At 39.6% G+C, this 14,417-nt stretch overlaps 1 protein-coding gene across 3 annotated transcripts in view; it reads left to right on the top strand.

Annotated features, from left to right (window-relative positions):
- Positions 1–14,417, top strand: part of scfd2 (sec1 family domain containing 2) — a 325,676-nt gene that overhangs the window by 297,049 nt on the left and 14,210 nt on the right. For all 3 annotated transcript variants that reach the window (XR_006311787.2, XR_006311785.2, XM_043691021.2), the window contains exons 7-8: positions 9,613–9,747; positions 12,773–12,892. Coding sequence is in view for 1 of the 3 variants with exons in the window: in XM_043691021.2 (XP_043546956.2) it covers positions 9,613–9,747; positions 12,773–12,892 (255 nt within the window). In the remaining 2 variants the exon portion in view is untranslated. The remainder of the gene's footprint in view (positions 1–9,612; positions 9,748–12,772; positions 12,893–14,417) is intronic.

Genomic DNA, 14,417 nt, shown 5'->3' with positions numbered 1-14,417 from the left:
TGTAGATACTTTAATGTGAAATTGCCCAAAGATATCATGCATTCTATGATGTATATAATGAGACACTTATTTTATAATGCAACAGAAAACTAGGTCCATATCTGTACTGAGCAGGACTGATCGCCATATGTAATGGTAAAGTCACCATAGTCTTACCAGACCATAGGGCTGCCCTCTCATTAGAAAGAGAGACAACTGGTTGTGGTTTAACCTGAGGATCACCTGATCTCAGGTATGGGGAGAGGCTGAAAAGTAGAGACCTTCATGGTAGCCTCAGCTGTTCTGAGATTCGAACCCAAGGCATCACTCTGCTTTACAAATCAGCTGTCCAGACAACTGAGCTATTTATTACCAACAAAATTTTGCCATGTTACCAACAGAATCTTAAACAATTAAAGTCCAAATAAGCTCATTGATGCTGGAATTGAATTTCAATGAGCTTGTCACTGGCCTCTTGGCCTCAATGATACATTGTTCTGTTGTGGTCTCTTTGACAGTCCTCTTGGTCAGTGACCTGATTCTCAGCCTCATCTTCATTCTCAGAAGAGTACTGTTGTTCCCCGCATTTTGTCTGCATTCCAGGCATTCCTTCATTGTCAAATCCATTGTCAAAAACCGGGAAGTATTAAAAGAGAGTAAGTGGTTTCCGGTTTATGATATTATTACCTTCTAAGAAGTGCCTTTATGTTTGCTATGATGTGGGGATGAATTTGAGCAAAATGTAAATGCAAAGCTAATTGCAGTGGTGTTGGGTTCCAGCCTGTGTTGTGGTGGGTAGTTCAAACATAGAATACATGTTAAGGTAGCAAGCCAAGCTCTCTACCAATAGGCTGTTTTTCTGATTGGCAGTAAGAATGAAATACTATCCAAATGCTCTCAATGAGGTGATGGGTGTAGTTATCCCTCAGAACAAGAATGATACTTGTTCATCGCAAGATCTTGAGCATGCAGTCTTTTAATTGGGGAATGTTGCTGAACTACAACTACTGTGTGGTTTGGCTGATCAGGAAACTCTCCCACCCTTGCTTTGTGCCATACTCTAGGCATGTTGGAAAAACTTAACAGAGAGATAATCAACTTGTTTGGCCGCAGTAAGGAACACCTTCTCTAACTATCTAGTCCTGAGCTGGGTCAAAAACAGTCGGATTAGTTTTGAGAGAGTAGCTAAGAGTGAAAATGAATTGGTTGTGAAAGCAACAAAATTGTGACTTTGATCTTCCCAATTCCAGAGGAAGTTAACGGCCAGTCCAGAAGTAGAAATTGGACAACCCTCTGATTATATACTGACTACCAAAAGAACCTGAACTTGCATGAGGAAAGCGTTTTACACACTGAGTGGTTGGGATTTTTGAATTCACTGCCTGACAGGATGGTTGTTAGATTTATTAATAGCCTTCATGGGGAATTGAATAAGTACTAAAAAAAAGAACATGGAGGGAGAGCAGGAGAGTGAAAACTAATTAGAATGCTCTTCAAAGAAGTCAGTGCACTATCAATGGGTCACATGGACTCCTGGATATGTTCTGATTTTCTACATGACCTCCTTCTATACCGTACTTTTCTATGAAACCATGAATGGTTGAGAGGTCAAGTTGGATGTAATCATTGTACAGACTGAAGCTGAAGTTTAACTCCATGACTGTAACTCATAGGCCAAGGTGCAACTTGTAAATGAGGAAAAGGAGGCAGCCAAAGGATGCACACATGCAGCTGCTCAGAGGTCAGAAGAAAACTTGTCTGTGCAGATGCTATGGCTTTTGCGGTGATGAGAGTCTAAAATATTTTACACGGTGGTATATTGAAACCAAAGCTGGTTAGGATCGTGATTGAAAACATGAACCCTTGTTAATTTGTCTTCACCTTAGCCCAAGAATGCTAATGTAACAATCTATTACAGTATCAATTGAGAGCAGCTGGCACAAATGGATCAACTTAGCTTTACAGCTTGAAACATGACTCAGTTTGTAGCACTCTTGCCTTTAAATCACAACATTTTGAGACCAAGACCCTTTCCATTGCTTGAGCAGAAGAATCAAGGTTATTCCTCCATGAAACACTGCATTGTCAGATTTGCTGTAATTCGAATGAAACATGAAACTCAGGTGTCACCTACCTGCCTGGGTGGGTGTAAAAGATCCAATGGCACATTTCAGAGAAGAGCAGTGGAGTTATACATGTGGTTGTACAATCAGAATAACCCATAACCTCATATTTACCTGGCTAATCCACCTAACCGACTCATTCCTAGACTCTGCAGGCAACTCAACATTTGCCAATCCACTGAACCTGCATATCTTTGGATTGTGGGAGGAAACCAAAGCACCGATAGGAAACCCACACAGACGCGGGACGAATGTTCAAATTCCACACAGTCACCCAAAGGTAGAATCAAACTCAAGTCCCTGACGCTGAGAGACAGCAGTACTAATCACTGAGCCACCATACTGCCCTGCTTTCTGGGCAAGAGAATTCCACTTGCCAAAAACCCTCAAATAAAAATATTCTTCATAGTGCTATCTTTAAAGGGAGACCTTTTAGTTTAAACTATATTCACTCTTACTAGTCTCCCTGTGAAAAGAAACATCTTCCTGTTATCTACTCTATTAAATCCCCTCAGGATCTTATATGTTTCAGTAAGGTCAACAAACATTTTATCAAGTTCAGTGTATAAAGGCCCTACCTGTGCAACCATCTTTCATAAGATAAGCTCTTTCACTCAGAAATAAGTTGTGAATCTTATTTGAACTGCTTCTATGCAATTATAATTTTTCAAATAAAGAGACCAGAGCTGTTTACAGTATTCCAGATGTGGTCTTGCCTTTGTCCACTGTGCTTGTTACGTGTAGGTGTTTGCTGAACACCTATTGGCTCCCACTGAGGCTTCAATAAATACTTCATTAGCTTTGAGATGTCTGATGGCAATGAAAAGTACTGACACTAACTTTATAAACTGCATTTTTTTTTCCAATATCACTGGGGGAGAATGTGAGAAAAGAAGAGAGTTTGGATAAAATCTGGGTTGACTATCTGTAGTAGTCCACCACTTTATTTAGAATGTATTAGATTAGTCAGACCATGGAGATTACTTGTGGGGTCACAGTTACAGAATTAAACTCATGACCACAGGACCAGCTATACATATATGTGATGTAGTTAGAGGCATTTATAATGTCACGGGCTTCACACCTGCCTCAGCTTTTTAAAATGTATCCAGCTTGACATCTTGCACAGCTGGAGTGTTTGTCTCAGCAGATTTGGACATTATCCTTGCTTCTCTAAACTGCAAGACCAAAGTAAATAGTCACATCATTTTACCTGCTAATTTATCCGTTACCTCTAATTCTGTCATTGGACCTTTCTCTATTTGACTTCCTGTGGTAAATTACAGCTAAGGTAAGAGAATTTAACTCACTTAATTTTAGCTGTTCTACGCAGTCAAACATAGAGTCATAGAGATGTACAGCATGGAAACAGACCCTTCGGTCCAACCGGTCCATGCTGACCAGATATCCCAACCCAATCTAGTCCCACCTGCCAGCACCTGGCCCATATCTCTCCAAACCCTTCCTGTTCATATACCCATGGAAGGTGTAGATGGTCTGATTAGCAAGTTTGAAAATGACACTAAAATTGGTGGAGTAGCAGACAGTGAAGGTGACTGTCAGAGAATGCAGCAGAATCTGAATAAATTGGAGAGTTGGGCAGAGAAATGACAGATTGAGTTCAATCCAGGCAAATGCAAGGTGATGCATTTTGGAAGATCCAACTCAAGAGCAAACTATACAGTAAATGCAAAAGCCCGGGGGAAAAATTGATGTACAGAGAGATCTGGGTATTCAGGTCCACTGTACCCTGAAGATGACAACGCAGGTCGATAAATTGATCAAGAAGGCATACGGTATGTTTTCCTTCATGGGAAGGGATATTGAGTATGAGAGTTGGCAGGTCATGTTACGATTGTATAAGACTTTGGTTCAGCCACATTTGGAATATTGCATACAGTTCTGGTCAAAAGGATGTGGATGCTTTGGAGAGGGTGCAGAGGAGGTTCACCAGGATGTTGTCTGGTATGGAGGGTGCTAGCCATGAAGAGAGGTTGAGTAGATTAGGATTATTCTAATTGGAAAGACAGAGGTTGAGGGGGAACCTGATTGAGGTCTACAAAATCATGAGAGGTATAGACAGAGTGGATAGCAAGAAGCTTTTTCCCAGAATGGGGGACTCAATTACTAGGGGTCATGAGTTCAAAGTGTGAGGGGAAAAGTTTAAGGGAGACATGCATGGTAAGTTCTTTACCCAGAGGGTGGTGGCTGCCCGGAATGCATTGCCAGCGGATATGGTAAAGGCGGGCACAATAGCATCATTTAAGATGTATCTAGACAGATACATGAATGGGCAGGGAACAGAGGGACTCAGATCCTTAGGAAATAGGCAACAGGTTTAGATAGCGGATCTGGATCAGCAAAGGCTTGGAGGGCCGAAGGGCCTAGTCCTGTGCTGTAACTTGCTTTGTTCTTCTTGTTCTATGAATTTTAAATAGTTACATCCCAGAAAAAGAGTTCAACCCAACACACCATGTTGTGCCAGCTCTTGGGAATAGCTGCTCAGTTGGTCCCATTCCATTTTTGGATTGTTTTTACGTTGCAAGCTTCTGTCTCTCTTCAAAACCCTATTCCATTCAAAATCTGTTGTGCCTGTCAGTGAAGAGACATTTCAGTAAAATTAGTTTGATGCTTGTGCATGGAGATGCATTCTTGCCAATAAACAATCCTGAATAATTATTAGCCCTTTTCTCCCTTCCCCACATCCTCCTCTTCTCCACTCCCCTTCCATTTTGTTTTTACATTACTTCCCCTCCCCTTCTTCTCAGATTTCCTTCTCTCTCCCATTTCCCCCTCTCCCCCATTTCCCTCTCCTCCTTGTTTCTCCTTGTCCATAACTCAACTGCCCTCCACATTTTCACATGCAAACTTTTATTTGTCCTGTTCTTCATCTCTCTTGCTGTCCTATCACCACTCTCTCCCATCCTCACCCACCCTCCCATCTTAATCATGGATCTGCATATTAATCCGATTTTTTTTTTAATCCATACTTCTAGCATTTTCAGATGTTACCTTTTTCTATGAATTCCTAGAATGAAACACATTCCAAACCAAATTGTAATTGTCATTAATCTTCCTGTAGGAGTGACTATAATATTTACATCTCAATGTCAACCATCAGCTGCAACATCATCAATTTGTCAACAGTGCATTAAGTGATTACATCACTGGTTGAGTAATCATTGACACTGTCATTTGGGTCAACTTGTTGGAGATTAATGAACCATTTCTCCTCTAAAATCGTCACAGAAAGCTTACTGAATTTTTTTAATATATATTTCAAACTCCAAAGAGGGGAGAAAAAAGAGACTTCAGACTCTGTGTCTTCACTTCTCAGTTATATGAGTGTTGGTCTGTTGAGAGAAGTTTGAAGCAGAACTTAATAGCTTAAATAGTGTGGGGCATGTTAGTTGTTCTGCAATTTGTTATTTAAGTTGCTGTTTGGATTATTACAATTTTTCTAATCCTGTGATAATGAATAACATTGTCTTCTGGAAAAGTTAGAAATTCTGTTACATTGTAAACGACAGCTTCCTCAAAATTCACAAACACACCATGACCTACAATCTTTTTACATTATTTCTTTTTTCGCTTGGAGCCACTGCATAACTAATAAAAATGTCATTTTTGTTTTATATTTTTGTTTGAATAGTGTCAGCCATGGCTCAGTTGGTAGCACTCTCTTCTGAGTTGTGTTTCAGGGTTGTAGTCCTGTGACAATAAAAGATATTTTATTCTATTCAGTCTCGGCTTTGAGCAGTGCGGACGGATCACAGCAATGTCAACAATGACGCATTTCAAATTAGATATTAATGAAGCTGCTGTGATAGATGTCAAAGATCCCATGGGAAAAGATGGGCAACTGACCTGCCCAGATGTCCTAGCCAATATTTATTTCTCAATCAAAGTCACATTATTGAGTGCAGCTCTCGAATTCGCATTATAGGAGGGATGTGTTTGCACTGAAGAGAGTGCAGAGGGGATTTACCAGAGTATTGCCCGAACTGAAGAGTTTAAGTTATGAAGAGAGATTGGTTAGGCTGTGGTTGTTTTCCTTGGAGACTAAAGGGAGGACACAATTGAGTTGTAGAAAAAAACTAAAGGGCACAAACAGGGTAGATAGGAAGGAACTTGCTCCCTTAGTGAAAGGATCAATGACCAAGGTGCACAGATTTAAAGGACAGGATGTTTAGACAGTGGTGAGAATCTGGAATGCACTGCCTGTCAGGGTGGTTGAGGCAGAAACTCTCATAACATTGAAGGAGTATTTAAATGTACACTTGCAATGCTAAGGCATTCAAGGCTATGGGCAAAAGGCTGGAAAATGGAACCAGCATGGTTATCGGTTTGTTTTTGACTAGTGCAGATTCAATGGGCTGAAGGATCTTTTTCTGTACTGTAGACCTCTAAGACTATGACTAAACTGATCATTTGATCACTGTCATATTTTTGTTTGTAGGAGCTGACTATACAGAAATTGACTGTTACATGTCATTCTGGATCAGTGGTGCTGGAAGAGCACAGCAATTCAGGCAGCATCCGACGAGCAGCAAAATCGACATTTCGGGCAAAAGCCCTTCATCAGGAATAAAGGCAGAGAGCCTGAAGCGTGGAGAGATAAGCTAGAGGAGGGTGGGGGTGGGGAGAAAGTAGCATAGAGTACAATAGGTGAGTGGGGGAGGAGATGAAGGTGATAGGTCAGGGAGGAGAGGGTGGAGAGGATAGGTGGAAAAGGAGCTAGGCTGGTCGGACAAGTCCGGACAAGTCAAGGGGACAGTGCAGGCTGGAAGTTTGGAACTAGGATGAGGTGGGGGAGGGGGAAATGAGGATTCATAATAGCAATTACTACTTTTCAAAAAGTAAATCATTGTCTGTAAAGCACTTTGAAATGGTCAATGATCATGTAAAGTGCAATAAAATGTAAGTTTTCCATTTGTTGTTATTGCAGCCCTTTCTAAATCTATTAATTGCTCATCAACATCTTCTGACCACATACATATATCTATCTGCACTGTCATTAAGACCACTTATTTACACTTCTATAACATACTTGACTCCGCTTCATTTAATCTCACCTACTGCTAAAACCTTCAACCATGCCCCAATTTCTAATTAAATATGGAATGCAATGGTCTTGCATTACTCACATGATAAGCCCAAATATTTCCTAATTCTGAGACCTTTACAATGCTTAAATTTTAAGTATCAGCAATTAGGTTTTAAAGACAGCCTTTGGTAGTTAACAAAAACTAACTAAACATTGTGAAAGAATCTCAATGATCTTTTTAAACTTTTATTGCCAGAGGCAATTTTTTTAAAGAAACTTCATCACTTACGAATATTTTATTTCATGTAGATGTGAAGCACTTTGGAGTGAAGTTGCCTGTTTAGATTGAGCTCTTACAATGGAGAGTCTTTAGACAATCATTTGTTGGTTATCTAGTCCAGGTTCAAAACAAAATCCTTTTCAGTTGGCATGTCCTAGGACCATGTCCTAATTTTATCACCACTGTGTTTCTCTGGTAGGAGCAGTGGTCATAACATGGCAGAAAAATCTTAAATTTTGTTTGTGTCAGCCATATTTCCATTATGAAAGAGGGAGATGATGGCCTTGTGGTATTATCGCAGAATTGTTAAACTAGCGAGCCCGGTAATGTTCTCAGGACCTACGTTCAAATCCTGCAATGGCAATAGTGGAATTTGAATTCAATACAAATCTAGGATTAAAACTCCAATGATGACCATGAATCCATTCTCGGCAGAAAAACTCATCTGGTTCACTGATGTCCTTTAGGGAAGGAAACTGCCATCCTTACCTGGTCTGACCTCCATTATTTATTATTCAAGGCTTCATAAATAGGGGCATAAAATACAAGAGAGGAAGATCATAAAGAACGTTAATGACAAATAGTTGGAATATTATGTACAGTTCTGAGTACCATATAGGAAGGATGTGAATGTGTTGAAGACCGTGCAGAAGAGGTTTATGAGAATGGTTCCAGGGATGAGGCACTTTAGTAATGAGCAAGTTAGGAGAAACTGGGACTGCTTTCCTTGAAGAGGAGAGATCTGATAGAAGTTTCAAGATTGTGTGTTCTGGACAGAGTGGATCAGAAGAAACTCTTCACTTGTAAACAGATTGCTAACCAAATGGCACAGTTTTAAAATATTTTGAAAAAGCAAGGTGGAGAAAGCGATTTTTTCACACAGCAACTCATTTAGGTTTTGGAATGGATTTCCTGGAAATGTCAGGGAGGCAAATTCTGTTGAAATGTTCAAGAGGATGTTACTTGATTATTTAAGTTAACAATGTGGAGGGTCATGGGAAAAAGGCAGGATATTAAAGTGCTTAGAGAATCATGCAGACTCATTAGGCTAAATGGCTGCCTCCTGCATGAGAACAATTCTGCAGTTCTGTGAACTTGCTGTTCTTGTGTAAAATATGATTAAATAGCACAGAAGACTGGCAAGTCAACCCCTGCAGAAGCATGAAATCAATCATTGAATTAAATTAAATTGAATTGAATTAGCTTGATTGTCACATGTACTCAAATGAATACAGGGGAAAGTTTATAAGTTTCCACTTACAGTGCCATCTTAGGTACAAAGGTACCTGGGTTCAGCTTCTTCACTTAGAGAATTAGTAACAATATCATCAACACATGGCACCATCTTAGGTACAGAGTACCTAGTTATAATCCTTAGTTAAGGAATAGAGAAATGAAGAAAAAAATAAGTTGCATTACTGCTATATCTAGTTATATCCGTAGGTCAGAAAAGCAAGAAACAAAGAAAAAGACAAACATCAATCTCTCTGCAAGAGCTCTCTTCTGCAGACCAGCGCAGGGAACTTCCACGTGGTCTGATCGCTGGCTGCTGTCACAATCCACACCGGATCACTGTCCTTGCACCAGGCCCCACTGCCCCCGTTCCTGCACCAGGCCACTGCCCCTGTTCATGCACCAGGCCACTGCCCCTGTCCTCGTCCAGTGTGTCTCCCAGAGATGTTCTCTGAAACATTCTGTAAGTTGGCGTCCTGTCTCCACAATGTTGAGGAGACAACAACGAGAGCAATGGAGACAATAGATGACGTGTGTGGAAGTACAGGTAAATCTCTGTCGGTTGTGGAAGGACCCTTTGGGGCCTTGGACGGAGGTGAGAGGGTGAGATATGGGCACAGGTTTTACAGCTCTTGCGAGGGCAGGGGAAGGTACCAGGAGTGGAAGCTGGTTTGCTAAGTATATTCAAGGCTGAGATAGACAACTTTTAATCAAAAAAGGAATCAAGGGTTATAGGGAAAAGGCAGGAAATTGAAGTTGAAACTTGTCAGATCAGCCACGATCTACTTGATTGGTGAAACAGCTCCTATCGCTTATTATAAGACCATAGGAATAGGCTATTCAGCCCAGGCCTGGCCACAACTTATAATAAGTAATGAACTTCATTCAAATTATTTTTCATCCACCAATTTCTGAAAGAAACAATTATTTGAACACTTCCATTTTTGTAGGCAACCTACAAGCCTTTGGTGAAGCAGGTGATAGAGGAGATCTTCCATCCAGATCGATCTGATATTGTGGATATTGAGTACATGTCTGGTGGCTTAACAGAACTTCTCAAAACTGGATTCAGCATGTTCATGAAGGTTAGTTACAATGCAGTGAAGAATTTGGCAATTATTGTCATTCTGGTCCATTTCTTACTATGTAATGTACTTTACAGTACTTACATCATTGTGAATGCACAATCATAAAAGTGTGCCAAGAAAAAATCTTGTTACAGTTACAACTTCTGGAAAAAATGTTAAATTTGTACTTTATAAATCTCTGGCTATGTTGCTCATGTGCTTCTGATGTGGCTGGAATCCCTAGTGACCTTTAAAAAATTAATGGTAGATTGCCTGTGGAGACCCAGACCAATGCACTAGTGCTGCTGGGGTGACTGAGTTGCCCACCAATTTGATTGTCCAGCTGTTCTGAGTGACATGACTTTAACACTTCCTCCCACCCCTTCCTGGGATTCCAATCCCCTCCAGTCCTCTGAGTTAGATACGGATCCTCAGAATCTGGTTGGATCAAGTGCCAAACTGACTATGCTCAACCTCTAAAGTGGAATTAGATAAGCTTCTTGACTGACTGTAAGGGCATTTCCTGACTGACCATAGTTCCCGTTGATACCATCAGGGTTCCCTTTGACCTTCAGACTTGGCCAATTGTTTGAAACACATGCAGTGTTTGCTAGATGAGTTGCTGGCACATGCTGTAGGTGTTTCATTATTGTGCACATTCCTGATGAAGGACTTATGCCCGAAACATTGACTCTCCTGCTCCTCAGGTGCTGTCTGACCTACTGTGCTTTTCCAGCACTGCATCTTTCGATGACTGTCATTATTGTAGCCAAGTGGTGTATAACATTATATCCACCCCTTGCCTATTCAGTGCTGTGATAAGTTGCTCCCTCTACCTCTGTGCTAAAAACACACAGTAAGGATGCATCTCAATTTGCCTAAAAATGCTTGCCATTAAGGCTTAACCATGATTAGTGACCTGTTGACAAAGAATTAAAGGGCACTCAGCTCCTGTGCAAACTGCGAGGTGTCAACACCTGGAGAACTGGAGAGAAATACTAATCAGAGAAAGAAACACGTTCAACAACAATATTATATCTCCAACAATCACAAACAATACTGTCCGATTACTCAAGAAAATGTTAGCAGCCCTGAGAAACCTAAACTATAACTGCCTAAATAATCAGAAATGAGAAACAGATTATGAAGGGTAAAATTGAAAACAGAATAATCATTTTTGATACAAGCTAATAATGTTTGAGGTCACAGACTGAGTGCTTTCTAAACAGTGAAGGTTTATCGAACTATTCTTCTTCACCTTAATCTTGAAAAGAAATCTTTTCCCATTAACTAAATTATAACTTGAGGGATTCCCAGAGTGAACACAGTGACCAATGAGTCATAACTTAGTGAAGCTTTCTATCTTTTCTATATGTCCAGTCCTGTAATAAACTAGCAGAGCATAAATTAATTTCTGTGCTGAGTTCTAGACTGTTCACACACCAAATGTTTGTTTTTGCTTAGAAAGTAATTACTTTCATCAGCAAAATTGATGAGTGAGCTAATTTGTGTCCCTTGGTATAAGTTTGTGATTTTGCCTTCTACTTGAGGGGAATTAAGTAACAGCCCGTTTGGATATTATGGAATAGTATACAAGCAAAGTAACTTTTTTTAAAATAATGAATCAAATTGCCTTCTTTTCCAAAATCATAATTTGCAACAGGGGTTATATGATGCTTGTAGATGTGTGGACTATTTTCAGTTAATTCCAATTCTAACTTCAACACAAATTTTAAATTATTTGTCTAAATAAATATTAACTAACATTCCTCCAACACCAATTACTATTTTATAATGATATAGATGACCTGATCCTTGGAATTATTTCTTCAGCTTTTCGTTCACCATATTGTATATCTTTCCTGTGGAATTCCTGTCTGTTAAATGAAAAGTTCTTAACATTCTGCTTTAGGCTCCTGCTGATTTTGAAGGGGCAAGCAGTATGTATACTTGAAGTGCTTTACAAAACTATAGTCAAACACAATTAAGTTGAAGGGAGACTTAGTGTGGTCCATGCTTCAGAATAACGTAGTGGTTTCACAGCTCTGTGTATTGGGTCGCTAAATTACTAGCTTCATTATAAACTGAATTGCTGGATTTTGAACAGTTTAATTTAATAGGTAATTGCTAACTAAATATTTCTGGAATTTGTTTTACGTTCTTTGTATTGTGTTTATAAAACTTTCTTTATGACACTTATGAAAAGGCATTTTTAGACTGATGACTGAAGGGGGTTTCCTTGCTAGGGGATATTTCTGATGTGCTGTGAAAACAACTTCTCGAATTGTATTGTATTCCACCTTCTATAGCTGTATCAGCCTCCCAGCATGTCATATTTAATGCAAAGTCTACATTTAGCATTTTTAAGATAGAGCTGCCATTCAAAAAACATTTTCACATTTAAAATTAGAATTATTTACATAATACAGTTGTGCATATTTCCATTGCATTTGTAGGAACTTCATTAGTATCATATTTGTGTTGCAATGGTCTGTGCATATTATTTTTGTACAGGTTTATAGTTTATAATACTAACATGCTAGCAGTGACCATGAGTAAGGTTTGCATGTAGCAGCAACATGTGGGCTGCCTTGCTTGTTGTGTTCTCACTATTTTAATGGATCCAGAAATTATGCTCGGTATTCCTACTCCTCTGAAAGTTCTCCTCTCTCTCTCTCTCTCTCTCTCTTGGCATACAGAATAACAATGAGATTTTATGGTCTTATCAGCATGAATGGATGTTACAATAATCACGATTAACTCCTCAAGCACTCAGCATTTTGTTTTCTGTGTTAAAACTGACAGAAGTAACAGATTTTAACTTCACACTTCGTGTGTGTGTGTGTGTGTGTGTGTGTGTTGTGATAAACTCATTAAACAAAAATGCAGCAGATAATCAGATTATCCGCTTCTTAAACCGGTGAAAATAGCACAAAATCTTTGATGAAGAATTGTGAGCCTGTGTTTGAAAGGGGCAGTGAGATATCATTTTCTTCCAGATTTATCTCTGAAGCATTATTGTTACATATTATTAACCTGACAGGTGAGTCGTCCCCATCCCAGTGACCACCCTCTGCTTATTTTATTCCTTGTGGGTGGAGTCACAGCTTCAGAAGTTCGAATGATAAAGGAGTCAGTTTCAATGCACAAACCTAGTTGCCAGGTGAGTAGCATTTTCATTTAACTAATGTGATAAGGTTGCATTGCACAATCTACAAATGATTGTACTGTAAAAATGCTATGTATGGTTATGCTGAGTGAGCTGACTGAATCGTGTTCCAAGGAAGAGTCGTATCAGACTTGAAGCATGAACTTTGTTTCTATCTCCACAGATGCTGCTGGACCTGTTGAGGTTCTCCTGCACCTTTTTTTTTTCAGATCTCCAGCATCCACAGGATTGGGTTTGGTACCCCAGGGTTAGTGAGGAGATAAATCAACAGGATATGCTCTTTCAACCTTTAAACTGTCTCAAAAGTGTATTGATCTTATGTTAGGGTAATATTGGAATTTACTAAAGTCCTCCACATTAGAATAGCCTGCACACATTGACCACCTACACACAAACATTGACTGCTTTGGCAAGTTACTAAACAGCTGCTGGTGTCTTTGTACCTTGTTTTGATTTTAAAATGCTCATCTTTGTTTTCAATTCCATCCAATACTTCATTGCTTCCAATCTCTGTAATCTCCTCCAGCCCTTTAGATATCTGCACTTGTAATTGTGATCTTTTAAGCATCCCCAGTTTTATTGCTCTGCCATTGAAAGACAATGCACTGAGCTCTGTCTTTCCCTCCCTAAACCTCCCTGTCTCATTACTTCTCAGTCAGAAGTGACAACACCAGGTTATAATCTAATAGGCTTATTTGAAGTCGCAAGCATTCGGATCGTGGTCCCTTTGTCAGGTGAAGGGAAGAGAAGCACACAGGCACAGAATTTATAGGCAGAGAGATCAAAAGATCACACAAATGGTATGAGTGGAGTGTCGAATAATAAGTCTTTGCAAGTGATCAAAAGTGGCAAGTGGTGTGAGTAAAGTGCCAACAGCTGAATAACAAGCAAAGGGATGGTCTATACTCCGATTCAATGTGGTGGAGAAATAATTACAAAATATTAAAAATAAGTTTGTGCTAGAGGCTAACACAACAGGTATAAGAGGGTCCAACCAAAATAATAAAGTAATCCAAAACTGTACAACGTAATTAAGGTAGAGAGATCTTAACCATTTATCAAGGTGATAGTGTCCAAAAAGGACAGTAAGGAAGATTTTACAGGTGCAAAATAGGTGATGGGGTTACATGTATTGCTATATGAACCCAAGATCATGGTTGAGTCTTCATGGGTAGGGAACTTGGTAAATCAGTTTCTGTTCAGTGATTCGGTGTTGTTAAGTATCTCAAGGGGGCCTTGGAGGAAGCTTACCTGAAGATCAGAGGCTGAATGTCCACTGAAGATTTTGAAGGATGCCCTCATAACAACACAGAACACTGTATAACAACATGTGACCTCACAACACTTTTGTATGTGTAAAATCCTCTTTACTGTCCTATTTGGCACCATCGCTTTGATAAATTATTAAGATCTCTCTATCTTAATTAGTTTGTACAATTTTGGATTACTTATTACTTTGGTTAGACTCTTGTTTCTATTATGGTTATTCCAGTCATTTGGTTTGTCTCCAGCACCACCT

This window comes from Chiloscyllium plagiosum, unplaced genomic scaffold (genome assembly GCF_037043375.1).
Source record: "Chiloscyllium plagiosum isolate Xiang-an unplaced genomic scaffold, Cpla_swu_hap1 HiC_scaffold_1, whole genome shotgun sequence".
Classification (NCBI taxonomy): domain Eukaryota; kingdom Metazoa; phylum Chordata; class Chondrichthyes; order Orectolobiformes; family Hemiscylliidae; genus Chiloscyllium; species Chiloscyllium plagiosum.
Note: the sequence above shows the minus strand (reverse complement) of the source record. Positions and strands in the feature narration are given on the sequence as shown.